We start from the raw sequence: 19,658 nt of genomic DNA on the forward strand, positions 1-19,658 counted from the left end.
CTATTGAAACCAAGATAAAAAAATACCATCAGATATCACCCTTGCAAATAAACCCCCAATTTATTCTCATTGGTTTAAGGCCAGCAGAATCCCCAGAAAGTGACATGCTCCTCTGCGACGCCGCACTTCCCCTGGTAACCGTCGATTCCTGTATTCTTTTATATTCTTATTTTTAGGAGTAATGCTTTGGGGCCCAACCATCTTACCAAATAAAAAAGCTCTACGTCATGAGACAGGAAAATCCGCCAATCTAATTGTGAAACGTGGAAGTGGATGCCAAAGCATTATTTTTATTTTTATTTTTTTTTGGGTCTATCAACCAGGCTTCTCTTGAAAAAATAGAGAGAGAGAGAGAGTCTTACGCCAGGCCTGACCGTTCCTCAAATCGCTGCTCCGATAGAAGGAGAGAGAGAGGGGAAGAGGGATCTTAGCGCGCGCAAAAAATAAAAAGAAAGAAAAAAAAAACGAAAAGAAGAGAAGAGGGGAGAGAGAGGTCCTGTCGTCTGAACTCTGGTGCCCTTCTTTAAATGAAGTCACCTCTTTTTGCTTATACGGATTCAGGGACGTGATCTTGGTCACAGCCTCACAGGATAGAAAGTAGAGAGAGAGAGAGAGACGGGGAGTGGGGCTAGTTATTCCAGACTCGGCCGTGTCACGGGAATAAGAGCTTGGGATTTATTCCCGCCTCTATTCTGGGCTCGCTTGGCCTGCCGAATAATGATCCTGCTGCGGTTCTTGTTCCGTTGCTGTTCTCTCTGGTAAGCTGATTTATGACGGCGAAAACGAAAGATCGAGCGTGTTTTGGTTCGGGTTTTGGGAAAGGAGTCTCCTTGTTGTTTCGTTCCGGTTCCGGGGATTGGAGATTGGGACTTTTTGCGACCGGAGAGTGGACAAAGGTTGGTGGTTTTAATGATTTTCTGGGGCTTTTTCTTCGTTTCGGATATGTAAAGAGATTAAAAGAGATTTTTTTTTTTCTTTTATCTCTTCGTTTCGTTTCGCTAGTCTCATCTCTGTGTTCTGTAGCTTGAAAAGGTATTTTTTTTTTCTTTTTTCCTTATTTTTTTTCCTATTTGGATTTGGCGAACAACGTGAAGTTTGTTCGCAACTTTGCTTGGTTTCTGCGGGCGTGATACGGTGCATCAAATTGAAAGTGCCGCTATTTACTGTGAGGAGTGCCGACGCATTTCCAACTAAATAGTTTCCTTCTCGGCTTCTAGAGCCAAATATCTTCTTCTCATATCGGTGATTCTGATATATCCATGAAGAAAAATCTCCCAAGGGGATTGCATTTTTATGCCCAGGTGGGCCCGGGTCGAAATCTTTTGTTTACCAATTTTTGTTGTTTATCTATTACTTCGATGGCTTTCCTTGTCTTCTCTTTGTTGATCTCCAAGAATCCTCACATGGTCTTTAATGAGAACTGTGTCTCCTTTTATATTCTTTAAACAGTAGTTGTACCATTTAGAGTTTCAATCTGATCTACTTTGACTAAGTTTGCTTTGAAGGCAATTCTCCATTCCTTGTTTTTGAAGTGAGGAATGGTCCTGTTCTCTAAATTACAACTGCTAATCTCTCAGCTCAAAAGCCATTTTTGTTCTGGTACGGAGTCCTAGAAGAAGCATCTTCTTCCTCTTGTACTCTTAGAAGAAGCATCTTCCTCTGGAGTACCTGGTAGCTTTTATTCATTAGAAACCAGCATCATATTCATTCTGCTCGAATATCTCGGAAAATACTTAGCTTTATCTAGTTTATCGCAAGGTAAAGTTTTTTCTTTTGAAGTATACTATATATTTTATTTGCAATAGTTCTCAAAGGGACTGCATTTGTTTAATTTCTGATAGATTTAAGGGTCTCAGTGTCTCGCTATTTTATTAGTCCAAAAAAACCCCTAACTCATAAGCTTGCATGTCCTATCTATTTTTTCAGAGTATTTTTTATCTTAAATTGTTTGATGATCAGATATTTTATATTCTTCTTGAAGTACGAAATCTCTATGTAGCAATTGAATCATACATAAAGTCTCTGAATTATCAATTATAGGTTTTCCTGATTATCAAGGTTCTATTTCTTTTTGACAGATCAGTAGTCCAAATTTTTTACATCCTTTTCTGGATTTGGTTGTACCTCAATAGTTGAAATCCATGTAGACACACATGCGTTTACTGCAATCTCTTGTTGATTTCTGTTCTATAATTGATTTGTTCTATTCTAAGTCAACAGCTATTCTATGCTACCTGGGTTTGCTTTCAAGCCAATTCTCTTTCCTTATCTTTTAAGTCATGAATAACATATAGTTACATGCCCCAAATTATTAAATGAAAACCGAAGAAGTTTGCAATGTAAATTTCTTTCATGTGAGCTCCTTTGAAGGTTTCATATCTGCGGAGTATGCATTCTTTTTGTATTTATTAAAAGCCATTATCTGTGCTCTACCTGTGTTTTCCAAACTTCCTTCTAGTCAGCTGCATGGAATTATCTGATCCAAAAACCAACCATCACATTTGTTTTTCCGGAGGGTTTTGCTGTTGTTGAATTTAATTTCAATTTTTATATATCCCGGGAACTCACTTTTTCTCAATGCAGCCATTTATTTTCAAACATTAGATTTCCTATTTATTTTCTTACAACGTCTGAAGTCCTAAACTGAGCAAATGGTTTTATGCGATGAATTTTTTTTTTATAATCTGAATTGATCTGGAATCTGCATTCTCAAAGCTCTAAACTATTGTTTCGCTTTTCTGGATATCCTTGATAAATGGCTTATCATTATTGATTCTTATAGTGATGTGATTCAGATTGTTCATTGCCTTTTGATATAGATTTTACCACAATTCTTTAAATTACCGTCAGATCTTAGTTGCTGAGTGTTGATATCATTAAACAATACATTATTACCACCTGCAAGTCCATTGAATTCCTTCTAAATGCAATGCATTCTAATATCAGTTTGATTTCTTCGATTAATGTTTGCAGAGTAATGCACTTTAAAGACAGCACCAAATGGCTTCACTGGTCCCCGGAGTCCTTCTCAAGCTCCTTCAGCACATGAATACAGATGTCAAGGTTGCTGGTGAGCACCGCTCATCTCTCCTTCAAGTTGTCAGCATTGTTCCTGCCCTTGCTGGCAGTGACCTCTTCTCAAACCGAGGCTTCTACCTTAAGGTCTCCGATTCTTCCCATGCTGCCTATGTATCCCTACCTGATGAGCATGATGACCTCATCTTAAGTGATAAGATCCAATTGGGACAGTTTATTTATGTCGTCCGCCTTGAAGCAGCCTCGCCTGTGCCTATCCTCAAGGGTGTAAGGCCAGTCCCTGGTCGCCATCCCTGTGTTGGGAAGCCTAAGGATATTGTGGCTGCCAGTTCCCTATGCTTCCTTAGTACTGAAAAACCTCGGCTGTCTAATGGCTCAAAGAATGATGCTAACCTGTCTTCAGAAAAAGAGAAGAACAGGCTGGGGAAACAGAATGGAACTATTAGAACTGAGGAGGTTGAAAAGAAAAAGGCACTACTTAGTAAGTCAAGCTCGGGGCTCTTGAAACAAGCAGTGAATGGCAAAGTGGAGAAAAAGGATGCTAATTGTATGAAATCAAGATCAATGAACCCAAAGTCAATGCCTTCATCCCCAACAAGTGTTTATTCATTGCCTGCATCATTCGAGAAGTTTTCCGATGATCTTAAGCAGCAAGCAAAAGTCAAAGGGCTAGAAAAGCGAGCATCTTCAGGATTGAGTTTGTCGGAGAGGGCAGCTTCTGTTTTAAAGGTGGCGACAGCTAGCAGGAAGCTAGCTGTTGGAAATTCAACGGGGAATTTGGTACCAGGCATTGAATCAAATCCCAGGGCTTTGAGAAGGAGCTGGGAAGGGAATGTGGAGACAAAAGGGAGGAACTGTTCAAACTCAAAGGCAGGCAAACTCGAGATGAAAACTGAGGCTCGAAGCACTTCTGTGAGTTTATTGAGACTCTGCCATTCTGGATACATGCTCTTGTATATAAATTTTGAATGGGTAAAGCTAAGAAGCTTTTCTTTTTGTGTGTGTGTTCTTTTGTGTCTTCAAATAATTATTTAGTTTGTTTAGATAATATAATGAAGTAATTTCTAGATAAATGGCTGACATTGATGATATCTTAATAGTGAAACAGGGATTTGTTGGATTTTTATCTTTTTTTATTTGTCTTTCTATGGATAATACAGGAAATTTCTGTTGAATTTTGAAGCAAGCATTTAAGATATGCTTCTAACTAACATTTTGTTTAAGATTAAGACTCTATCTGGTTTTTACTGAAGTACCAAAACATCCCAACCTCTCTTCTTTGTCTTCTTCTTCTTTTTTCTTGCGTGTGTGATCTGGTGGTGTCTTACATGCTTACTTATTAATGTGTCATTTAATCAGCAAAGTGTGCAAAGAAAAAAATGATTTCCACTTTCACATGCTTGATTATATAATGCAGGATTTATGGGTTTAAAGTAATAAAGCCTGGCTTTATAGATGGCAGTTTATCGAGTTTGATATTTATTCTCTTTGGTCCATTTTCATTGTGCTAAAATTATTATTATGCATTATTTTTCGAAGTTCTCATTTGCATGTATTACCTCTTTCATCATTAATAAATAAAAATAAAATAGGGAAATTTCAGTTGCCTTCATGGTGACTTAACAATCCATTAGACTGGAACTACATGTTTGTATTTATTTATTTATTTAAACTTGCAGGTTTCTCAGAAAAAAATGCCATCAAATGATAAGTCTCTAGCTAAGGAGGACAATAAAGTTCAAACTCCTGTAAAGAAGGGCACTGCAAATGCAGCTTCAGATGATTTGGATAAGTTAAATAAACAACGGTCTTCTATCATAAAGAAGACACCAGAAGCCACTAACTTTCTTAATCTTGCTAACTTGGTCAAGTTTGTTCCCAATGGCAGCAAAAGATGGGCAGATGGTAGTGTTTCTTGGGCATCACTTCCATCATCTCTCACAAAACTTGGAAAGGTATGCTACGTAATATCATGTAACATGAAAATTTTAGATTTCTTATAGAGTAAATGGATTGAAATTTTTGCCCATCACATTTTTTCTGATTCATGGATGTTATGTATCTGTTCATTTTAGCTTATAACTATCATCATAGCTCATATATTACAACTGTCTATTTATGTGTTCTCATTAGGTTTTGTTGTTTGATATTAACACCTTATAGTAAACCAGCCGAGTTGCTATATGGCCTAATAGCAAACCACTTAAGCTTTACTAGGCTTTTGCACTGGAGATCTTACTTCACTGGTTTATTAATTCATTTGTTCTGAAGTTACATGTTTTATTCTAGGAGGTTTTGAAGTATAGGGATGCCGCACAACTAGCTGCTGTTGAGGCCATGCAAGAAGCCTCTGCTGCAGAGAGCTTGATTCGATGCTTAAGGTAATCAATTACCTTTATATATTTATTTGCAGCACTAATCCACTTCCACTAACAATCTTAATTCTTGGCTGTTAAAAAAAATACATCCATAGGTGACAAGATCTCAAGGCATTACACGTACAGTTAGTTCTCATTATAGTAATGCTTTGAATTCCTATTCAGGTACATCTTTTCTCCAAACACCAATTCATTTGATGAACTTCTCCCTGTTCTACCATAGAAAGATTGATCATGATTTTTTCTATCATGCTGTGCCATCTTGAAGCAATCTGTTCCATCCTTGAGAAGTCTAATGAAACGTAACAATCTTTCACTTAACCGTAGAGCATCTACCCAATTATTTGTTTGTTAAGCCTATTTGGACTTTGCTATGCAATCCAATGAGTGAATTGTCCTGCCAGAATAAAGTTTGGTAGTTGAGTTTTTCAGTATTTTATGATTCGTCTTTGGGAATTTGAGATTGAAGTGATAATTCTCTGAGGCATTTTTGCGAGAGGTTTTGGAAGTAGTCCAGAAATGACTTTTATCTCCTAAAACTTTGTTTGACTGTATTAACTTTTATCAAATATACCAAGGAACTCTAGATCTGTATGATAGCCTTTGATACCTACATCGTGTCTGAGTTAATGATGGGGATGGGTGGGCTTATAATCTTTTGATTTTTGATGGTGACAAGGATAGTCACAGCTTTAAGGTAGTAAAAGCAGACCAGCCGTCCATTCTCTCATGGAGAGTGTTTTGATGCCTTCTTGATCCTCCATGTTTACCACCCTAGCACTTTTAGATCAAAGCATGCGTAGTGGCAACTTAGGATTGACCCTTTTTTGTTGTATTATGGCGTGATAGATATTTCCTTGTACAAGAAGCAAGAGTCAAAGAATGAAGATTCTGGGAAGAACATTGAAGAAGACAGTGGAGACTTAGGATTGGCCTGTTTTTGTTATTAGGGCATGCTAGATATTTTCACACTAAGTAAAGAAAGGGTTCAAGGATGAAGATGGAAGGAATTTTTTTCTTTAAATATATATAGGTTGGGGAGAAATGGTGATGGATCCATTCTTCGGCCAATGCAAATTCTTAGATTGTATGCAGGTTTGTCATTCAACATTGAGAAAGTGTTGAATGGCTTTTGATAGCCACTTGCATCGAGTAGACATCCTTCTATGAGTGAACTTCCATATACTTCAAATTGTGTCGGTGATCCATTAATGGGAACACTGTGGAAGTGCCTACTGAAGAACTGCTTCATCCTGCATATGGGTTCAGGTTGTATCTTTCGCATGAAAGAATGATTCACTCTTTATTCACTCTTTTTTTGTGACATCAATCGTTGGATCGCGCAATAGCCACTTTGACATCTGTGTAATAAATTGAAGAAAGGTTGGAGTGACTTGGAAGCTGTGCAAGGCGTGATCCAATGGTTGCCATCGCGAAAGAAGATCGATCATTCTTTCACGCGAAAGATACACAACCCGAACCCCTTGCATACAGGGTCCAGATTCTTGGTCCATGTGTCTTGATTTTCTGATTACAGAAAACTATTCAGCAGATGCAACGGCAAATCTGATCCTTGTTCCAAACTTCATCTTAGGGTGTCTGAGGCCGATCAATCCAGATGCGTTACTTCGAGCTTCTGTCTTGAAGGATCGTATCAGTGGAACGCATCGGTTGCAGAAGTGCTTTGTTTTCTGAAAGGAGGTATCATTATTCCAAGCCTGAGAAGAAATTTACTTGCAAGTTGGTAGACTGTCACAAATAGGAACCTTTGGGAAAGTGCTTGAAGGTGAATGACATTTTAAAGGACATAGCAAGGTTTTGGATTCGATGGGAAGGTGTTGCTTCTGAGAAGAGAGCTCTTGCTATTAGACCTGTTAAACTAATTTCCTTTTTGTAATTCTGTTTCTCTGAGTTCTTTTCTTGTATTCGTTTCAGTCTCGTGAAATGAATCGATGGGTAATCCATCTTTCATCTCTCAAAAGAAATAAGTCATTTAGAATGGTAAATATAGGTCTTTCATCTCCAAAAGAGCAGCATTAATAGATAAAAACACTATTCATCTTAGCATTTTTGCAGTGCTCTAAATGCTAGAAATTATCTCCAAATTTTGCATGCCCAAAAATTGTTATAAGTCAAATAATCCTCCCGGTGAATTCAAACTTGATAAAATATCAGTTGAAATTCTGCTTTATTATTCATTGTTTAATTGCATATTACACTGATAATACATTGGTAGGCACTGATGATCTCTTAATTGACACTGTTGTTTGTGGGTGCGTTTCCTTGTAGTATGTACGCGGAGCTAACTTGCACCGCCAAGGAGGATAACCCCCAGCCGGCGGTGGAGCAATTCCTAGACCTTTACGGCTCCCTGTCCCGCGCCTCCCTCGTCGCCGAGTCCCTCGTCAAGACCGCGGTAACCTCACCTGACCAGTCCCACGGCAGTGACCACATCCCGTTGGAAGCCCTCAAGATCTCCGCCGACAAGCGCCGCCGCGCTTCCTCCTGGGTCCGCGCCGCCCTCGCCACCGACCTGTCCACCTTCTCCCTCTACCACCACAAGCCCCACCTTCCGCCGCTCCCTGCCACCGCTGCCGCTGTGGCGGTGGTCCTCGACGTCCCATCCAAGACGGCGGCGGCGTCCTCTCGGCCGTCTCCGGCGGCGTCGCCGACGGGTTCCAGTTCAGCGAAGCTGTCGCCGGCGGCGACCCCGCGGGGGAAGGCGCGGGGGGCGGCGGCGCCGCCGTCCCTGCCGACGGAGTGGGCCCGCGGGGGAGGACTGGGGGAGGGGGCGGAGCTGGCGCGGGCGCTGAGGGAGGAGGCGAGAGGGTGGTTCGTGGGATTCGCCGAGCGGTTTCTGGATGCAGACGTGGCGGCGCCGGGGCCGTCGGATCGGGAGCAGGTGGCCGGGATGCTGTCGCAGCTGAAGAGGGTGAACGATTGGTTGGACGGGAACGGGCGGCGGGGGGAAGGGGAGGAGGCGGAGGCGACGGTGGCGGACGGGGAGGACGGCTGTAGGAAGGGGGAAGGCGTGCGAGCGGAGACGGTCGAACGGCTGAGGAAGAAGATCTACGAGCACCTCCTCGCCCACGTGGAGTCCGCAGCCGTCGCGCTTGGCGGCGGGAGCCCGGCCGTGGCGGCGGCAGCAGGCGGAGAGCGTCCCGGTCGGAAAGGGTGATCGAATCTTCTGCTCGAATCTCGATTCGATTTATTCCTTGCAATTGGATTTGTGGTCCCGTGATGGGTCGTGGCATTTTGTAAGAGGGTTACGTGCCGGGATCCTAGCGCGCACCGATCCTGTGATTCTGTTTGATGGTCGCCATGTCAGCAGTCCGCCCGAAGTTTGAAAGCCAAGTTGATGAGTGCGTATAGAGTTCTTTTTCCTAATATATGAAAAAAGAAATTTTGGTGAGCTAAAAATTGCAACAATCTGGGCTTCATGCCTGATACCTTTTCTTCTTATTTTCTAGCCTTAATTATTGCTGAAGTTGTATTTATATGTGCGGAAAAAGTGGAGAGGTGCATTGTCTTGCTAGGCTTCTTGGTATTTATTATTTTGTTTTCCAAACATTCAGTTTGAAATAGTTGATCTTTTAGGGGGTGTTTGGTAACCCCAATAGGATCACCACCGGTGATCTAAATGCTGGAATGATTTGATCCCAAGTGATCTAGGATCAATGTGTTTGATAGGCTATGGTCTAGTGATTAAAAATTTCTAGGTGTCCATGAGTAACTTGTTTGGTATGGTATGGAGATCAAGATCATCGGCCATATAATACCACAAATACACCTGATATATCTTAGATGGATTTTTTTATGTATTTTTAATTCTCATAAATCAAAAATATAGGTCAATATGCTAATTCTTATAATAGCTCCATAATTTTGTCACATATTCTACTTTTAGTAGCCATTATTATATATTTATTAATCATATAAAATATATTATAATAAAATATTAATAAATTTATCATATATTAATTATTAATATATTTTATAAAAATATATTTATTACTCCTATAAATTATTAATCTTATAAAAATATGTTATTTTTTGTTATAGAATTAATATTTTTATTTTTATTTGTAAAGATTTTTTAATACTAATAATTATTTTGATTAGGAAAATAAGGTAAATAGGAGTAATATATTAAATATTTTCATTATATAAATATAAAATATAATAATATATTTCTACTATAATTTAAAATTATCCTTCGATAATAATAGGATAATAATATGATTAGTAATATATAATATCAACATAATATTATATATATGTATTATAACATAATATTATATATATAATATATTGATGGTATATTGATATATCAATTTTTCTACTAAATTGAGGGGTATTTTTGTCTTAACTTTCAACCCACGATCACTGCTCTGGGGTGATCTTAAATTTCCGACCTCAAGGACGGATATTCCATCATTGAGTTGGGCGGTGATTTGAGGAATGAAGGTGATTTAGGATCACTGCCACATAGGATCACTGTGGTGCAACCAAATAAGGTGATCTCATCATCTCCACCCATATCACCCTTGATCATAGGATGATCACCCCATACCAAACGCCCCCTTAGAGGAGTTAGAAAAAGGAAAAAGGACCTTAATGGCTTGTTTCGCGCCCTGTGGGCTGCATGTCGAGAGCGAAATATGGATGCCTACGTGTCAGCAGTCGGTGTTCGACCGATTTTCCATCTCTTGTTTGCAGATCATCTCTTTCTAGTCAGGGCGAGGACGAGTGACATGCCGACTCTCAAAGATATTTTGGAGGACTATTATGAGGCATTAGGTCAAAGAGTAAACCTTCACAAGTCTACCATCTGTTTTAGTCTGAAGACGGAGTTGTGAGTGAAGCGGGCTATTAAGAGGCTTCTTGGCATGAGGAGGAAGGGGTTGTGGAGTTATTTGGGCTTCTCCATCATTGGAAAGAGAATGCAAGTGTTGGAGTGCCTCGGTATGGTGCAGTGTATCTTGGAGGACGGGAGAGCGGCCTCATTATCCATGATGGATAGGCTGATGCTGGTGAGATCGGTCCTGAGCTTCATGCTGGTCTATTCCATGTTCAATACAGTCATTCCAAAGGCTGTTGATGAGGATTGAGCGTCTTCTCCGGAGTTTTCTGTGGGGCTCCTATGGCAGCAGACATAGGATGCACCTGTTGGTGTTGGAGACGGTCTGCCAGCTGACTCGTAAGGGAGGGCTGGGTGTCCAGTCTCTTCTCATGAGGAGAGGGGCTGATTGCTCGGCATGCGGTGAGACTGGTACTTGAGTCGCAGTGCTTTTGGAGTCAGGTGATGATTGTCCGCTATGGATCGGTTACGGCAGGTGGGGTAGTTTAGAGTGGCCGGAGGTGCTCCTTCCTCTGGAGGAAGATCTGCAGGTACGTGCCTACTATCTTAGCTAACATCATGTGTCTGATTGGTGATGGGTACAATATGGATGTTGTGGAGGACTCTTGGGTAAATACTCTTCTGGTGAGGCTCTAGGTGACCATGATAAAACTTAAGGCCGTGGATGGTCTAGGGTTTGCGATCTTCGCCGCCTTGATGGGGTAGGGTGGGATACCAATCAGATCAGCTATCTGTTTGGTGAGCACCTCGCGGAGAGAGCCCAATCGTCGACAGTTCTAGGGAGTGTTGGTGTGGATGTGAGGGTTTGGTCTGCGTCCTGCAGTCATGGAGTTAGAGTGAGAGACATCTATGACCTTCTTCAGTGTAAGCAGCATTGAAGGCAGGATTGCGTCTAAATTTGGAGGTTCGGTCTTCACCCGAGGGTTGCCATGTTCCTCTGGAAGGTGGTTTGGGGCCGGCTACTGACGCGATCGGTGCTGAGTGGGCATGGACTGGGCATCCAACCACAGTACCCTAGGTGCTAGGTAGAGGATACTGTGGACCACGTTCTATTTAAGTACAATCGAGCTAGGAGAGTTTGGAGACTCGTCGATATCTTATCGGACGCTCGGTGTCTGTCGGGCCTAGGGGTGGCAATCGGATCGGGTCGAATCATAAACGGGTCGGGTCACATGCAGGTCGGGTCAAAAAATCATAAACCTGAATCCGACCTGTTTATTAAACAGGTCGGAAATTACAACCTGAACCTGACCTGTTTATTAAACAGGTAACCCGATCCGACCCGTTTAACATGTTTAATAAACATATAACCTGTTTATCCAACTTGACCCGACCTGTTTAACCTATTTGCTCAACCTGACCCGTTTAACCTGTTTAGACCTGTTTAACCTGCCCAACCCGACCTGTTTAGACCTGTTTAGACCCGTTTAACCTGTTTAGACCTGTTTAACCTATTTAACCCGTTTAACCTATTTAGACCTGTATAACCTGCCAACAGTTAAACGGGTTAAACGGGTCAGACAACTAAAACCCGTATCCGACCCAATTAATAAACAGGTTAAACGGGTCGACCTGTTTATGATCCGAACCTGTTTAGGCCAAACCCAAACCTGTTTATGGGGGGTCGAACACGGATCGGGTTGGCGGATCGGGTCATATTTTGCCACCCCTAGTCGGGCCCCTTTACCCAAGCGCTTAGACGGTGGGCCGCCGCTCCTCAGGCTTGGTATGTGGCAATTGGGGTGATTTACATTGCTTAACATATTTGGCTAGCCAGGAACACCTGAATATTTGGAAAGAGCAGCCTTATACCTAGGTTCGTTGTGGAGCGGGCCCATGTACAAGCAGTGGAGATCACCTATGTAGGTCCATCAGACAGGCCTTTGATAACTCGGGGCATCTAGGGCTCTATAGATGCTCTTGTAGCACCAAGGATGCTATTTTTCACCTAGGAGCCCCAGCCCTTGAGTTTTCTTAAGGTCAACTTCGATGGATGCGTACTGGATGGTGGCAGGAGGGGTGGTACAGACTTTGTGATCAGAGGCCTAGACTCTAGGAAGGTTGTTGCTGGTGAGTGCTTGATCTTTGATATTTCTATTTCTGGGGCGGAGCTGAGGGCAGCTTAGGCTGGTCTATATTAAGCCTAGCGTGTTCTGCGGAGCAGCACAGTTGCTCAAGGATAACTTAACTACGGTGATTGGTTGGATTTAGGGGTGTACCGGCAGCATGGGTGGTTGCCACCCATTGCTCGGGATATTCGGGCCATGGCAGGTGGAGATGTTGCTTTTCAGGCTTAGCATGTCTGCAGAAAGGCCAATGGAGCTGCAAAATAGATAACCTCATGTGTGGCCGACTACTCTAGGAGAGCTCTTTAGATTGGTGGGAGGGAGCTGCTTAGAGTACTCCGAGACTTGTTATTTTTTGATATTTTTAGATATATTTATACTAAAAGTATATAAGTCATTTGTTGTAGCGAAAAAAAAGAGTTGACATAGTTATCTAATTCAATTAACTTTTGACCTTCCGCAGATGAAACTAAGCACTAAAAGGCAAAGACACAAGAATAATGGCCATCTAATATCTTACAATACATAAGCTGAAAGAACAGAATACATCCAATTGCTCCGATGTATGAACTTATCAGATGGATATATTAATAAAACATGGACCTTCAAGGTAGACCTGATCACGGTCCGGTTCTAACCGAGGAATCGGACCGTAACCGAACCGGAAAGAACCGGACCGGAACCGGAACCGTGTCTCGCAGTTCTTAACCGAACCGGAACCTTGAGGAATATGGTTTGGTTAAGGTTCCAGGTTTGATGGAACCGGAACCGGCGGTTCGGTTCCAGTTCGAACCGAAGAAATGACTATTTTACCCCTCCTAACAACTAAAAATGGCTAGTTTGAGGGTCATTTTGGAAAACATTCAGTGCTGGAGGTCAAATCTTAGATGAGCGACGATCTTGTTTAAGGCCGAATAACTTGGAAGCCGAAACATGTGTTGACGATTGGAGAAAGGCAGAACGTAGATTACAAGATAACACATTTGAGGACAGTGAAGACTTATTTGACATTGGAACTAGCGGATCGTCTACAGCCGGCAGCAATGATAGTGATTGATCATTGAGGTAAGGGGGTTAATTGCTCAACCATGAAGGTAAGTGAACTACGAGAGCTTTGATTCATCTAAACCCCAAGAGGATACGTAGGTGGCTTAATTTTAATTAAGTTCAAGCCTAATTTTATCTTTTTTTTTCCATTTATAATAAAATAAATTAGTTCCAAATTTATTTAATGTAATTTATTATTATTTTTATATTGTTATCTAGTTGTATTATTAAAATTTACTTTGATAGTAAATAATAAGATGAGGTACAAATTATCATTTTGTATTAATACACAATCTATTTTTTTTTCAAAATTTTATAATTTATGTTGAAAAATCGAAATCGGAACTGTTTAGAATCGGAACCGAACCGACTATTTTCAGTTCCGGTTAAGGTTCTAGGTTTTTGTGGAACCGGTGGTTCCGGAACCGTGGTTAGGTCTACTTCAAGGCAAGGATCAAAGATGAACCCCAAGAAAAATAAGACAAATATAATTGTCCTACGATGCAAGAAAATCTGGTTGGGCTCAAATCAAGGTCAGGGTTGTGGAAAAAATTACTGGCCGTGCGCATTTTGAAAAAGGGAATGCTCGTTGGGCATTTTACGTTTTGGATTAAATGGGCGCGCCAGCTGGCGCTTTAAGGAATAATCTAAATGCGCACGGCCGAGTCTCGGGCCGCGTGCGCGTTTGAATATAGAAACGACCGTTGGGCGTTTTCACTAATTGAGCCAGCGTCCGCGGGCGCTTAATTACCGCGTGAAGGATGCGGACGCGTCCGCAAAATTACCGGAATGCTCCTGCGTAAAACCTCTATATAAACCTCCTATTTCATCCTATTTGATACACAAAAAATTAGAGAAAAATATTGAAGAAATTTTGGAGAAAAGTTCTTCCTCCTCCTAGCCACTTGTGATTTTTATTCTTGCTCTTTTATATTTTATTTTATCCTTTTACTTTCGTTCTTCGCTGGATCTGCAAGTCCGATCGGGTTCGCTTTGACTTCTTCTGAGATGTGCCGAAGAAGAAGTTGTAGGATCGTCGTATCTCAGAGGAGGATTGCCGAGAGATCCATACCTGAGGGTAAATACTTTTTTGGGACAATGTCTATGCGCTTCGACCTGCCTTCAATTAGGCCACTTTTTTTCTACCTTTATTTTTAATTTAATATTAGTAGATCTGTAGGATTTGAAATTCTATGATATAAATTTATTTAATGCATAGATTTATTTTGTGCTAGAATAAATTTATTTTGCATTAAAATAGAATTATTTGGATGTCGAATGATATATATATATATATATATATATATATATATATATATTATTCCTTTTAAGATTTTTCATTAATTGCATTTATAGATTTATTTGTTTATTTAGATAGTATATTGCTAACAATCCAAATAAGTAATTGTTTATTTTTTGTTAGTAATATATAATTCATTAAATCCTTTATTACAATTGTGACATATTAGATTTTAATTAAAATAATTATTTTGCTATCATAAAAATTAATAATCAATTATTATAAAAAGGTAATAATTTGTTTAACCTCCAAGAGGTTTATTATACCTCCATTTGGACTCCTCAAGGAGTAATTTTCAGATCCCATTCAAATAGAAAATTCGGAAATTGGTTAATATATAATAATTTAATTTATTGAATTGACTTATTAGATCTCAATCAATTATTCTAATAAGATAATAAATTTTATAATTCATTGAATTGACATTTTAGATCTCAATTATAATAATTGATTTGTTGGCACTAAATTAGTAATCAATTATTCTAATAAGGAAATAAATCAATTCTAATATATATAATTCATTGAATTAATAAATTAGATTTCAATTACAATAATTGCTAGCATTAAATTTAGTAATCAATTATTACTAAAAATTAAAAAAAAATTAGTTAATCCATAATAATAAATTTAAGTTTGCACTTAGGTTTTTCTAAAAATTGAATTTGTGTGATTTCTAGTGACTATATCCACTAACTAATAGTGTCAAAGAAAAACTTGTCAAAAAGACATACGTGCCTAAGAAAGGCTGGTACTTAAGTGAGCCTAGTGCTCCACCACCGATCTGGAGCTGGTCTGGTTATTAGTTTTTTGGATATATCAATTTGATATCCAAAGTTCAATATAAATATTAGTGCAATCTTTTGACATAGACTTTTTGCCTTCATTCAGGTTTTTGTCTCTATTTTGTAACCCTGATCCTATGGCCTCAACTACTAGTGACCACCTTAGTGCCAAACTTAAAAAATTTGATGGCCATAACTTTAGGGGGTGGCAGAACCAAGTACGGTTCTGGCTCACCACATTGGGGTTGATCTCAGCCATAGGTGAAAGTACTACTAAAGTTGATAACGGGTCCAACCCAACTACTTCACGATATGCTACTCACCAAAACTCAACCTCTTCCAACACTGAACCTTCTGCCTCCACTAGCACACCCTCTAGGACACCTGATGAGATAAATTATCATTGTATCCATAGAATCCTAGATGCTCTTTCTGAGAGGTTGTATGATATCTATTATATAGCTAAGAGTGCCAAAAAACTCTAGGACACCCTAGATAGCAAATATGGTCTTGATGATGCTGGGGTAAAAAGGTTCAAGGCCTCCGATTTCAATAATTTTAGGATGGTGGACTCAAAGCCTATGAATGACCAAATCCATGATTTTGAAACTCTGATCCACCAGCTTAGGGTTAATGGAACTAATTTGGATGAATCATTTCAGGTAGCCTGTCTGATAGATAAACTACGTACTTTCTGGTCTGATTTTGCTAAGACCCTGAGCTATACCCAAGGAGTTCTCACCCTAACCCAAGTCTTGAACTCCATTAGGATTGAAGAGCAGCACATGCTCAGGAGTAATACCTCTACTGGACCCAAGAATAATACATATAATGTAGAGGCCCCTCTTAAGAAAAATCAGAATCGATCCTTCCGTAAGAACTTCAAAAAGACACCCTACAACCCTAAAAACCCTAACCACCACTACAATGGGAAACCTATTCAATCTCAGGAGCGGAAGAAGAAGAAAGAGGAAGGTGGTGCTCGTTTCTATTATGTGTGTGGTCGGACCAACCATTTGTCTCCCCAGTACTTCCATAAGAAGACTGCACCTCTTCAATCTAAGAAGAAGGGTCCACACACAACCAGTGCTCAAGTCAACATGGTGACTTTCGGCAAACAGCTCGGAGGTGCGTGTGCTAGGAGTAGAACGTGTGGACTTAAAGCTTATCTCTGGAAAAGTTCTGTTCCTGCACGACGTCCAACATGTTCCAGTTGTTAGGAGAAACCTCATTAGTGGTTCATTGCTTGTCCATCAAGGCTTTCGTCTTGTTTTTGAGTCCAATAAGTTTGTAATTTCTCATGGTGTAATATTTATTGAAAATGGTTCCTAAGTGAAGGATTGTTTAAGTTGAATGTAATATCTCCTTTAATGAATGAAAATCTTTTGATTATGAATATATAATCTCTTTCTATTTGGCATGGTAGATTAGGTCATGTAAATTATAATTCAATTAAGCAACTTATGAACCTGAATCCAATACCAAAAAGTGATCTTAAGAACCATGAGAAATGTCAAATTTGTGTAGAAGCAAAACTCCCTAAGAAGCCTTTTAAATCTGTTAATAGGGATTTAGATCTATTAGAGTTGATCCATTGTGATGTTTGTGACTTGGGTAGAACTTCTAGGGGAGGTAACAGATACTTTATGACCTTCATGAAATAACTGCACTCTATTCTCCCCAATCAAATGGAGTAGCAGAAAGAAAGAATAGGACTTTAATGGATATGGTTAACTCTATGCTGATAAGCTCAGGAGTACCAGAGAATTTGTGGGGGGAAGCTTTAGTTTCAGCCTGTTATATCCTTGATAGGATGTCCTCTAAAAATAATTATCTAACTTCATATGAAGTTTGGAAACATAGAAAACCAAATCTTAGTTATTTGAAAGTATGGGGGTGCTTAGCAAAAGTAAAAATACCTGATTTTAAAAGAAAGAAAATAGGACCTAAAACAGTGGATGCTATATTCATAGGTTATGCAGCCAATAATAATGCCAATAGATTTCTGGTGATTAATTCGGAAGAAAGCGATATTGTAACAACATCATCATAGAAGCCAGAGATGCAACATATTTGAAGACACCTTTCCACTTAAGACTAGAGTAGATAGTGGTATAGCTAGTAGCTCTAGTAGAATAAGGACAAGTGAAGTAGAAGTAGAAGCAGAATCTAGAATGAGTAAAAGATCCAGGATAGAGAAAATATTTGGAGATGACTTCTATACCTTTCTTATAGTAGACTCTCCAACTACCTTTGAGGATGCAATGAAATTCTTGGATTTACTTTTTTGGAGAGAAGCTATGGACAATGAGATGCAGTCCATCCTCCAAAATCATACTTGGGAATTGATTAATCTTCCTTCTGGCTATAAAACTATAGGGTGCAAATGTATCTTTAAGAAGAAACTTAGGCTAGATGGCTCTGTAGATAAATTTAAGGCTAGATTAGTTGCCAAGGATTTTACTCAGAGACCTAGGGTAGATTTCTTTGATGTCTATGCACCTGTAGCTAGAATTACAACTATTAGGATCCTTATAGCATTAGCCTCCATCCATAGATTAGTAATTCATCAGATGGATGTCAAGACAGCTTTTCTAAATGGAGACTTAAATGAAGAAATCTATATGGACCAGCCAGAGGGATTTGTAATTCTAGGCCAAGAAAATAAAGTTTGCAGACTAGTCAGATCTCTTTATGGTCTTAAACAAGCACCCAAGCAATGACACTTGAAATTTGATGAAACCATAATAACATTTAGATTTGAAATTAATAGCACAGACGAATGTGTATATCACAAGAGAGTTGGATACAAATTTGTGATCTTGTGTCTCTATGTAGATGATATACTGCTCTTTGGAACAGATTTTCAGATAATTGATGAAGTAAAATAATTCTTAAGTCATAAATTTGATATGAAAGACTTGGGACAAGCTGACTTAATTTTAAATACCAAAATAATTAGAAGTGCAAATAGAATTAAGTTATCCCAAAGTCATTATGTTGACAAGATACTCAATAAATTTAATTATTCCGATTGTCAGCCTATCTCTACTCCCTTTGATCCTTCTATACACTTTAAGAAGAACTTAGGAATTCCTATCCTTCAAAGCCTATATGCTCAAATTATAGGCTCACTAGGATTCCTAGTAAATTACACCAGGCCAGACATAGCATATGCTGTAAATAGACTTAGTAGATATACTATTAATCCAAATAGAGATCACTGGATAGCATTAGAGAGGTTCCTTAAGTATCTTAAGGGTACCAAGTCCTATAGTTTGCACTTTAGTGGGTTTTCTTCTGTTCTAGAAGGCTATAGTGATGCCAACTGGATCAGCGATACCTTAGATGTTAAATTCACCACAGGATATGTCTTTCTCTTAGGAGGTGCTACTGTGTCTTGAAAATCTACCAAACAAACCTTGATATCTAGGAGTACTATGGAGTCTGAACTGATAGCTTTAGACACCACTAGTACTGAGGCTGAGTGGCTTAGAGATCTACTTATAGACCTTCCTGTAGATGAGTCATCTTTACCACCTGTCTTCTTACATTGTGACTGTAAATCTGCCATAGATAAGTGCAACCAAGAAAATGCCAATGTAAAAATAAACAGGCACTTAAAAGTGCATCATAAATCATTAAGATAAAAATTGAAAAATAACGTCATTGCTTTAAATTTTGTAAAATTAGAAAACAATTTGGCTGATTAGCTTACAAAAAGTTTATCCAGAACAGTGGTTCTAGAGTCGTCGAGGGGGATGGGGCTTAGCCTATAAAGATAGATCACCACGGTGGGAATCTAACATTAAAAGGTTCAATGGATAGAAACAAACCAGAGTGTAACTAAGAGGAGCACTATTTTATGTTTTCCTCATCCCTATAGTGCTAGTGCTCATAAAAGCAAGTGGTAGGATGAGTTTGTTTGTATAACTCTTAATGAGTCCGAGACCCAAGAGGCATGAGCTTCCTTGCTAGCTTCCTTATTAGGACTCACCTATATGTGCAGTCGTAAGGCCGCGATTATGGAAAAATGGCGATTCCCTAAAAAGCACATAATAGATACCTGCGCATGGCCATATTAGCACAACCCGCTTAGAACCCAGATCGGGCTATATTATGTGTGCTATTGATTTATTCTGAGTCATGGACCGAGGTTCAAGCTTAAGACCATCTTGGCTCCACAGA

The 19,658-nt window shown here is 39.5% G+C and overlaps 1 protein-coding gene across 3 annotated transcripts; it reads left to right on the forward strand.

The window, feature by feature from the left end:
• Positions 1-321: 321 nt before the first annotated feature.
• Positions 322-8,982, forward strand: LOC103707751 (protein CORTICAL MICROTUBULE DISORDERING 2-like). Of its 3 annotated transcripts, XM_008792364.5 has the most exons (6): positions 322-896; positions 2,974-3,948; positions 4,716-4,828; positions 4,925-4,991; positions 5,326-5,417; positions 7,704-8,982. In XM_008792364.5, the coding sequence occupies exons 2-6, from the start codon at positions 3,001-3,003 to the stop codon at positions 8,590-8,592; spliced, it is 2,109 nt and encodes a 702-aa protein (XP_008790586.1). In that variant the 5' UTR covers positions 322-896; positions 2,974-3,000; the 3' UTR covers positions 8,593-8,982. The 3 variants fall into 3 exon arrangements, with proteins under 3 accessions (XP_008790586.1, XP_008790585.1, XP_038984151.1); XM_008792363.5 differs by having other exon boundaries at positions 4,716-4,991; XM_039128223.2 differs by lacking the exon at positions 322-896 and adding an exon at positions 952-1,758 and having other exon boundaries at positions 4,716-4,991.
• The last annotated feature ends 10,676 nt before the right edge of the window (positions 8,983-19,658 follow it).

The sequence above is a fragment of the Phoenix dactylifera genome, chromosome 11 (genome assembly GCF_051530095.1).
Source record: "Phoenix dactylifera cultivar Ajwa chromosome 11, Ajwa_hap1_PhDact_Kaust_v1.1, whole genome shotgun sequence".
NCBI classification, from domain to species: Eukaryota; Viridiplantae; Streptophyta; class Magnoliopsida; order Arecales; family Arecaceae; genus Phoenix; species Phoenix dactylifera.